Source organism: Gymnoscopelus microlampas (genome assembly GCF_963454915.1).
Source record: "Gymnoscopelus microlampas genome assembly, chromosome: 9".
NCBI classification, from domain to species: domain Eukaryota; kingdom Metazoa; phylum Chordata; class Actinopteri; order Myctophiformes; family Myctophidae; genus Gymnoscopelus; species Gymnoscopelus microlampas.
The window spans coordinates 16,939,730-16,950,605 of NC_139946.1; the positions used below are offsets into that span (position 1 = coordinate 16,939,730).

General features: G+C 40.5%; 1 protein-coding gene across 1 annotated transcript in view; it reads left to right on the forward strand.

Annotated features, from left to right (window-relative positions):
• The window catches only part of camsap2a (calmodulin regulated spectrin-associated protein family, member 2a), a 91,507-nt gene extending 83,300 nt beyond the window's left edge, over positions 1 to 8,207 (forward strand). Inside the window, exons 14-17 of the mRNA XM_084067156.1 lie at positions 3 to 99; positions 3,865 to 3,977; positions 4,609 to 4,727; positions 5,159 to 8,207. Coding sequence (XP_083923282.1) covers positions 3 to 99; positions 3,865 to 3,977; positions 4,609 to 4,727; positions 5,159 to 5,467 — 638 coding nt within the window. The 3' untranslated portion in view covers positions 5,468 to 8,207. The remainder of the gene's footprint in view (positions 1 to 2; positions 100 to 3,864; positions 3,978 to 4,608; positions 4,728 to 5,158) is intronic.
• Positions 8,208 to 10,876: the final 2,669 nt, after the last annotated feature.

The following is a 10,876-nucleotide window of genomic DNA, read 5'->3' on the forward strand; positions in this document are numbered from 1 at the left end:
AGGTTCACGCCAACGTGTTTTTTCAGTCTCCAGCTTGTCCCTGGCGTCCTTGACCCTGGGAGACAACGACAGCGTTCACTCCGAGAAGAGAGCGCCACGGTGAGACACTCTAACCACTTAAACCCCCAGTACTGTATTCTGGAGAAAACGTTTTTAGAAAATAGCCGATCTACAAGCTAACGGCCTTGTGAGCTTGTAGATCGGCTATTTTCAGCTAAGATTTTTAATGTTGAGCGAAAACACAAAATCACTAGTATAGAGCCTTGAGGGGCTCCGGTCAACTGTGTAGGGTTTAGTGCACTCAGTTTTATGTCAGTGAAATGTGTACTGTTGTGTGTACAGCTGACCATTCAATCAGGACAGATATTGTTGGAGATTGATATTTTATTACATCATTTGGCGTTAAAGGACCATGCCAGCCTTTTTGACATGTGGGCCCGTCGTACTCTTACTTTGATAGGATTTAATTCTTCAAAAGCATTTTTTTGGTTATATATATATTGGCCTATTTATGATGTTATTGCCTCTCAAAACATATCTTAAACACCTAAAAAAAACACAAAACTTACCACACAATCTTGGTGTTCTTAATTTAGGTCCATTGTGCCATAATCCACAAGAAAGTCCCATATTATGCATAGGTAGGGGGTAGCCTATGGCACAAGGAATCTAAATGATGAAATCTTGAACAATCATGAATAGGCAGTTAAATCTCTGTTGGGAAAAAATATACAAAATGAGTTGAATTGAAGTTTGTGGACAAAGTTATGCAAGGCTGTGAGCATAGATCACACAAGAAAAAAAACTCTATTTGAAACCTGACAACTTCAGACAAGGTTTGAGATCTAATGGTAAGCTAGCGTTTTAGCCAGGATTCTCGATTCCCAGACAAAGATCACAAGGTAATATCTTCTGATCCATTCTTAAACTTGTCTGGGACCGTGATGAGAATATGGGATCGATGTGATTTTATTTGAAGTCTTTTAGTGTTGGCTCTTGTAGTGTGTGCAACGCAACACCCATAGCGCAGGCAATATTTATTTTATTTAAGATTTGTTTGGGGATTTACTGCCTTTATTTTCGATAGTACAGCAAAGTTAGGACAGGAAACAGGGAGAGAGAGACGGGTAGCGACACACATCAAAGGCCGTCAGGCTCGAGAATCGAACCCGCGACTCACTTTCGGGCTGCATTAGAGCCTACATGTGGTATGCGCCTTAACCACCAGGCCATCGGCGCCCTGGGATCTGGATTTCGCCAACTGAGAACTGGTGAAGGAATCCCCAAATGTGTGATCCCCTGTTTCTTTTGTTCAGGCTATACAGCAATTGTGTTGTTTCCTATCTTATGAAGGCAGACTCCATTCATCAATGTATTATATCTGCGTACGTGAACTTTTTTACTAGGCTCTCCTCCTGACTAACACCTGCCTTAAGGTCCTAACATTTGCTCTCCTTTATATTCTTCCCATTTCTTTTTTGTTTTCTTTTTTTCGCTTCATTCTGTCTGTCTGTCTGTTTCGGGGCTGTCAGGAGTGCTAGCTTAGCCTCTGGCAGTCTCTTCCACTTTCTGAGCTCTCCTAAACGGAGAAAGAGAAGGTCAGTTTTTTTACACGACCCTACCCAACCCAACCCCCAAGGCACTTACTTCACGCTTTTCCTAAACCTCCACTTTAGAAATTGTGATTTATGTATTAAGTGCTTTGCAATGGCCTCATTTCACTGTATTACGTTTTGTATATGGAACGCTGCTGTCAATACAAAATTATACTGTAGTACTACTTAATGAAATTGTCTGTATTATTTAACACTATGGATGCATGGGGTCTATTATTTCCATTAAGTTTAAATTTAATGCAGGGTTATTTGACATTTTATGCAAATGTTCCATAGTTTAATAGGCAACTTGTGGATTTTTAACCTGAATCTTATTGTGAGGACATGTGAATTTTGTGTATTACTTAAAACACATTGAAACACGTCATTGAGGCTGTCAGAGATTTTCCAGTATCTATAGAGACACACAGAACACAATGGGAAATGTTACGTCATATCTTCACATGTCTTCCTCACAGTAGATACTGTAGATAAGAATCAGGTAACAAAAATCTGCGAATGTTCCCTTTAATATGCAGGTTAATTGTAATGTACGGTACAGCAATGACGCCACAGTAAAATTAAATGCTACTCTTGTTTTATTTCCCCTCATTGAAAATACCCTCTCCACGTTTCACTGCCAAGCTTATCTGTGTTTCACCAAAAGTCGTTTTTTCCCTCCCCTCACTTTTCATTTGTGCCACTGTCCACTCAACTCTGACCACCATCATCCACTGCTGTGCTGAGCTCTTTACCTCACCTGTAGAGTAGTCAATTGTTGTTCTTTTGTGCAATCCCTGCCTAATATTGATTGATGGATTGAATACTTTATTAGTCAGAAGTACAGTAAGTACATTAAGGCTAAAAGGATAACACAAAAAAGTCCTGGGGACTTGTTTCCATTGTGGTCCTATGTATTCAATTCATCAACATAGCATAGAAAAATTACACAATAATTATCAACAAATACACTGGCCTCTGTATTGGGAAAATTACATTTAACTCCCCTTGTGGTCTCCTGATAGATGTTTTTCAGGCCTATTTTGAAAGAAACCAGTGCTACTGTACACATCCTTTAATGGATGCTGTCAGGGCATATCCACATTTTTACATATATACACCGCAAGTTATTTAGCCTTGTATTCAGTCTGAACGTAATTTTCTACTATCAACTGAAACTGCATTGATGAGATTTAAAGACTGAATACAGAATTTGCTTCCTTTCTTTCTAGTTTCAACTTTTCTTAGCTGCTTACATCTGGACTAGAAGTGACAAATTAAAAGCATCTTCTTTGAGTCACTTTGGCTCTGCCTGCGTCACATATTAAAGCTGTGATCGCTCAATGTGGTCTATTTATGAGAAAACCATCATCTTGATTCAATTAGGCAAAGAGCCAAGTATTCCCATGTAGTCCATAGGTCTCTTATCACTGATAAAACATTATTTTGACCTTTTGATCTGTATGGCAGAGTATGTTAATGCAATGTAACTAACAACTGTGGTGGTTGTAGTTGGCCCACCATCCTTTGGTCAGGTATGACCACTACTGGTTGACAAGTGGTATTGCATGAAGCTCAAAATGCAGTATATCCTCTGTCGAAACAGGCTTTCTGTATTAGCTCAGCAGTAGAAATTCTGGCGCTCGCGCAGGGCATCGTTGCTGTCAGCAGAAACCTCTTATCTCCATATTTTAAAAAAAAAATCCCCCATGTAAATGTATGCCCCACTTCATCATACAAGAGTGTCGCACAAAAGTAGTGAAGATTGCTGATCTACAAGCTCACAAAGCAATTTTTATAATTATAATAATACAAAAGGAATTGGTTTCCACCCGAAACCGATGAAAGTCATGCCTTCACTTCCTGAGTGCACCACCACCAGACTGCATCATGTGACCTCCTCACTGTCCCTGCTTGTGCGCTTAACATCGCTTTAATGATCTTGGATGCCATCCAGATTCCAGACACATGCCACCACATGCTGCTGATAGATAGATGAACGGATGGATGGAGACATTAATGCAATATATACTGTACTTTTAAAAAGGATGAGTCTGTTCAAATTATCCACTTAAAGAACGTTCTGGTGCTGCGTAATGCGATAAAAAGAGGTGACCTAACTGTGCTCGTGTGTGTGTGTGTGTGTGTGTGTGTGTGTGTGTGTGTGGTGTGTGTGGTGTGTGTGCGTGTGCGTGTGCGTGTGCGTGTGCGTGTGCGTGTGCGTGTGCGTGTGCGTGTGTGTGTGTGCATGCATGTGTGTGTATTCCAGGCCGGACTCTGCAGATGTCTTCCTGTCTCCCAGTCGTTCCAGTAGCAGGAACGGAGAGAAGGACTGGGAGGTTGCCTCCACCTCCTCCATCACCTCCAACACAGAGTACACTGGTACGCACTCCCATACAGTACATTACAACACATCCAATAACTTATTCACTCACTGTCTCTCTCTCTTTTCAATCTCTCTCTCTCTCTCTCTCTCTCTCTCTCTCTCTCTCTCACCCACCCACTCCCAATAACACGATGGCCGCTCCTTCTCCTTCTCCTGAATCTACTGTACTCAACCCGATTACAATCAATAGTAATAACATTGGAGCGACATGCAATTGTCTAGCCATGTCTTTGTAGCCCAACAAAAAGCCATGTCTTGTAAGTAACACATTTTAGAAAGAAAATAAATCCTCTTATGAAATAAAATAAAGATAATGGAAGAAACAAAACACAGTATCATGCAGTAAAAAAAAACGACAAAGCTATAAAAAATGGGAGGGAGGGGGGGGGGAAGTAAAAGCTCACACACATACAGTATAGCATTCAGAGCTTACACAGAACCATGAGGAGTAATGCTCTAAAGGAAGCACCACCATGAATCATTTATATAAACAGTCAAGAACGGAGAGCTCATGTCCTTTCTCTGACAGAAAATAGAGTGGTTGCCATGGCAACTATCTGGTGATGATTTTTATTTTATTTTTTCCTCTTCTCCCCTCCTCTCCATCTGTGTACGTCCCTCCTCCAGGACCCAAGCTGTACAAGGAACCCAGCGCCAAGTCCAACAAGCACATCATCCAGAACGCCATGGCACACTGCTGCCTCGCGGGCAAAGTCAACGAGGGCCCCAAGAACAAGATACTGGAGGTAACGGCTGACTATTCTTTTTTTTTTATGCATTGGTTCACAAAGTGGAGTCCAGGGACCCTCAGGGTTCTGACTGGGTTCCAAATGGACCTTAATAGGTCTGTTACTCTGAGAGTTATTTGGTTCCATTTGTACGCTCTCAGAGCTATGGGGATCTTAGAAATTTAAAACGTTTGAGAACCACTGTTTTAATATATTTGTCAATATACTGAAGTACAATTGCAGAATCACTGAATAATATTATTTCATCAAACCTCTGCCGAACATGAAATCAATCACAAGTGTGTGCAAAAACATCTAATCACCGTCTGTGGTGTTCAAATGTTACCGTAGTTATCTATAATTGAAGATTTATATATATATATATACACACACACGCACACACAAGCACACACGATTCTAACTGTCGCTTCTCTTCTGACCTTTCACAGGAAATGGAGAAATCGGGGGCCAACAACTTCCTGGTGCTGTTCCGTGACGGCGGCTGCCAGTTCCGTTCCCTGTACACCTACTTCCCAGAGCAGGACGAGATCACCAAGCTCACCGGCATCGGCCCCAAGAGCATCACTCGCAAGATGATCGACGGCCTGTACAAGTACAACTCAGACAGGAAGCAGTTCAGCCAGATCCCGGCCAAGACCATGTCGGCTAGCGTGGACGCCGTCACCATCCACGGCCACCTGTGGCACACCAAGAAACCTGCCACGCCCAAGAAAGTGCTGCCTGCCGCCCAGTCCTAATGGACCCCTTGACTTGACTAAACCACCCTCCCATCCCATCCATTTCACCCTCAAACGGAACATTCCCGTTTTTCAAATTGCACTTCACTGTAAATATCCATGAGATTCAAACACCTGCAAGTGTCAGTTAGAAGAATTCACACTCTTTTATTTTTTGTTAGTTTGTTGCATTTTTTTCCTGTTTGTTTTAATTTGGATTACGCTGTAAAATCCGGAGTGTTTTAATTGAAGACACTCTCAGGAGTTAAATGAACACTCCGGATTCTAGTGTGAACAGCACAGTACATGCTCCTAACTGGACATTAACGAACTTGAGTTATGGAACATCGTTGAACAACTGGAATGTATATCACTATTTAACAAAAGAAAAAAAGATGTAAATGTCATCACTAATGTGTTTTTTTAGAGATTGTCAGGTCTGAGCTACAGTACCGCATGTGAGTGTGTGTATGTTGTTTTATTTTCCTTTTGTACGTGCCAAAAGTCAAAAGAAAGGAGAAGAGTGAATGCAGCCGAAGGATGTGTTCCTTTGTTAAACTGAAGCACTGAATGTTTTCGACTCATTTTTGTACAGGTCGGTTTTCGGTTGTGTGGCCTTATGCTCGTTTCGTTTCAGTTTGTGAGGATGATGAGGTGATTGTAAGGCGGTTGAACCTTAGTGAGCCTTTTTGTATTTGGCAAGAATGCTTTTTCGTTCCCTTTTCCATTTCTGTGATCGAAGACTTTGTTTGTATAGCTAAGGTACGTACATTAAGACTACGTAGGGCCAAACAATTAAAGCATTGCATACAGCTAGTGTTAGTGTTAGCCACACAGTACGTGTGTCCGCGCTCCCCAAGAGCCAAGCACTTGCAAAAACCCCTTTTGTCAAAACAAAAGGAGATTTTTACACAAAACAAATCTTGTTTTAGGTTATTCTAAGACTGCTGCTCGTTCACAACAGGTTTGTGAACAAATCGAACAAACACAGTTCAGTGTTATCTCCTTTGCATTTACTAATGAAGAGTTCTGTTATGATCATCCGTTTTGAATGACAAAACATTATCAGATGATTATCTTTCAGTATGTATACAGAAGTCACCCACCGAGGGCTGAAGTAGGTGATGCTTTGTATCACTTTCGTCAATGGTAGATATTTAATTTTGGAACAACATTCTTCGAATTAAGTGTATTGCATCATGTAGTTTCTTTTAAATATGTTTCTGTAAGTGAATTGGTATGTTTGCCCGCTGGTATAGTTTCAGAATTATAACTAAAATCCCCACTGTAAGTAACAACCAGGAAATTGCATGACTGATTTCCTCTCTCGTAACAATCAGGACTTGAAGTGTCTTTATTTGGCAGGCACTTCGGTCCTCAAACTTTAACCCTTAAAGGTGATCGGAGTGATTTGTTTTATTAAAATAGCTCTATATTCCCATATAGTCATTGCTATAGAGTTCAGTAACAGGGGTCTCCCTGTCTCTCCAGCTCTTTAGTAAACAGAATATTGTTTTCTCCATTCAGGAGAGAGAACCTATTTATCAGCAGGTTACTATCAGAATATAGAGCTTTAACTTTTTAATAATAATAACAAATATCACTTACAGCCCCTTTTAAATATCTAAATATTTCTTGCCGGTCAACATTCCTGCATCTGCATTAAGTACTGTGGTCAGCATTCACTTTTTCATTACAGTGTTGGGCAATGCCTCTCACAGCTTGGCCACTGCAAATAATTAATATATTTTTTCATTTCCTTACTTTCAGACACATTTTCAACATATCCATGTGTCTACTTTTGGACTACACACGTCTATTACTTTTGTACACTATTTGAACACAGCATATGTTCTGTCAATATTTCTGGCCAAATAGCCTACCATACATAACTTACGTTGTTTAACACATGAACCCTAGCATTCTGGGCATGTCATAATAGACAAACATTTGTCAAAAATAACAGATCTACAAGCTCACAATGAACTTGTAGAGAGGGAAAACATGCCCCTGGGAGACCCTGGTTAACGAAGTATAAGGGATTTATGTGATATAATTTAAATATAATATAAGCGATATTAAAGCAATATAAACGTGTTTTGTCCAAGACTTTTACACGAGGATGTGTTTAAAATGACTCATCATAATGTATTGTACATTAATTGCAAAAATGACCCTGCTGTCTACAGAGACCGCCAGGCCTGCTTTCAGTAGGTCAAAGTCAAATTCAATTTGAATCCCTTTCCTGTTTCTATTAATAAAATGAAAAAGTGCAAGGCAGGGCAAATCTTGTTGCTGCATATACGGGTAGACCTAAAAAAAAAACACTTGTACAATTCGGGTACAATTCAGCCATAAATGTGTGCTCATGGACTTACACATGCACACACACACACACACACAAATACACCTGCCAACATTGGTGCTTTGTCTCATATATGGGCTTATATTTATAAACTCGACCAAATGACAAGTTGTACATGTCTTTGAAAAATGAAAACTTGATGGAGTAAAGAGTTATTTCGCTATTTTTGAACGGATTTTCCTGCAGGGGAAAAGGCTCTTTTCTTCTGTTTCTTGGCTGTTTAAGGCCAGGTTGAATGGTGAATTCAACTGTAAGGATTAGAAAACTGTACAGTGTGATGATGTGTGCTCACTGGTTTTGTTCATCAGACGCTGTGCTGTCATTCATTCAACATGCAGAACATGTTTTATTTCATTTTTATTTTTCATTTTGCATTGAATAAAACTAAGCATGGCCCCGGACTGTGAGGTGTTGTTCATGGTATAAATATGTACATAGGCTACATGTTTGATAGAGAGACCTTATACTTTTTTAATGCATATTTGTCAACAGTGTGCTATATAATTAGACGTTTTATTCGTTTAATTCCCAGACAAAATGTTGCTGTTGTTGTTAGGGGGTCGCCTGTTGATAAAAAATACATGTTGAATTTTTCAAAAAGACTTTCAAATTAAGCCATTTAAAATGAAGATCCTCTCAATTTAGTCTGTTTTTCAAGTGGTTAACCAGGGGTTCTCAAACCTTTTCATGTCAAGGACCCCCAAACCAATATGAAAGGGACCCCCATATAAGATTTGAGTTGTTTCCAAAATATGAATATTGTTGATGCTATATTAATTAATTTGGATGGAAACCCCCTGGAACCCCCGCAAAGGGATCCCAGGACCCCACTTTGAGAAGAAGCTTGGTCCAGTCCATCTCACTTGTTGACTCCCTATCCTGGCTTTTGAAACCAGGCTGAACACACAATTGGACAGATGGACCCCCCCACCTACAATGTGCCCATGCAGGGGGGGCAAGAACACCCCACCCAGCATCCACCCTGCTGGCATTGTCTCATTATCAGGCCTGTAATGACTTGTGTCTGGCTGGTGTTTCTGCTGAGTTACTTGGGCTCTTTAACGTTAAATCAATACAGTAGGCCCAGGCTATCTGATTATCACTAAAGTGCACAATGTAATCTTCTGTAGAGAAGTTGCTGAGGTGAGTCGGCGTGCATCTTACTGTACGGTTGTGTGTGTGTGTGTGTGTGTGTGTGTGTGTGTGTGTGTGTGTGCGTGTGTGTGTGTGTGTGTGTGTGTTTGTTTATATTGTGTTACAAGTAAAAGGCCTGTGTTCAAAAGGTTACTTGAGTAAAAGTACAAATAAGATTGGCATCAATATATACTTTAAAGTACCAAAAGTGAAAGTACAAAAATGTTTGAAAATAGCAGATCTAAATGAAATAGGGCTAAGGTGGCTAATGTTTTATAATGTAATAATTTCTATCTGCAAAGTAACTAGTAACTAAAGTTTTCAAATAATTGTAGTGGAGTAAAAGTACAATATTTACAATATTTAGATGTAATGGAGTAGAAGTCAGTGTTGAAATTTGGAAATACTCCAGTAAAGTAAAAACAAATACCTCAAAATTGTACTCAAGTACAGTAGGCTACTTGAGTAAATGTACATAGCGACTTTACACCACTGTGTGTATGTGTATGTGTGTGTGTGTGTGTGTGTGTGTGTGTGTGTGTGTGCGTGCGTGCGTGCGTGCGTGCGTGTGTGTGTGTATCGCGCGCAGGCGTGGAGCATCATCGCCTCAGTTGATTGGTGGTTTGCGGCGCCCGGGCTTGCAACCAGACTTGTTGTATTGTATCCTACAGGAGAAATACTGCGAACAGACAGACGGTCGGCAGCTTTTCAGACAAACTACGGAGGGATGTTTAAGACGATACAATAATAACCGCTTTCATTCAAACACCGCAGTTTCTTCTGCACGGGCTGGCCGGGTGGACTCGCCTTCATGTGGTGCGTTTTGGGTGAAAAAAACTGACAGGTGAGAAAAGAGAGTTGGATTGATTAATTTCTAGGGTGGTGTGTGTGTTATTGACTTGGTAGCGTGTTAATTAAAGCCCTTGACACATTATTATAGGCTACACGCTTTCCTGTGTTTGTCCCTGAGCTGCACCTGCATGAAAGACAGCAACACCATTAGCCTGGGATCCAGACTGATTCGCTACATTCGGCGGATTTTTATTTCTCATGAGAAGCGAAGTGAGGAGAAATAAAAGCTACAAACGTAGCAATCAGTCTGGATTCTCTATTGTATTCGTCTGTGTTCTGTGTGTGTGTGTGTGTGTGTGTGGCAGTGCGCTGCTGAACAGCGTGTCTTCTCTGCTCTGCTCTCTGCATGCGCAGTAGCCTATGTTGCCAGCAGCTACCATAAACAAGGTAGCTGACACCAGGTGATGCAGTATAATATAATGCTGCTTGGCATCATTAACCAGGTCCCATTTAAATGACACTTTATGGAAGATTTGGGAGGTGTGACTGATCTTAATTTTCTTGTGTTTTGCAGTGTCCCATTACTGTAAGTAGCCCGTTATTTCACTCACCAACATAATAATGAATGTGTGCACTATTATAGGACACTAGTCTAGTAGGGCACACTGACTGCATCACACAGCACAGCAGCCTACATGATGTTGCAACGATTAACCCTTTAAAATGTGTTTGAGTCAGAGGGCATCCTTAGGGTGTGATTACATCCTAATGAAAGTGTGGTGATGTTAAACTAATGTTTGTCATTTAGCACCTCATCATGAGAAATACCCCCCCCCCTCCCATTTATCCCTGTTGATAGTGTCACTGTCAACACACATTTCTATTCACACTATTATGAAAGTGTGAACGCATCAGAATCAGGATTTTTATTACACCATCACGTGGGTTTAAGATTCAAAATGTTGTTGTTCAATAATGAATGCATGCCACTATGGTCATTTTCTAAGAGCTTCTTCAAATGGTGGCTGTGTCATTTTGGAAGGAAACCGCAAAATAAGGAAGATATCTGCTTTCTTTCTTTCTTTGCAAGATGAGATAAGACTTGACATTCATTGCAGAGAGGAAGCATGTTTTCAGCT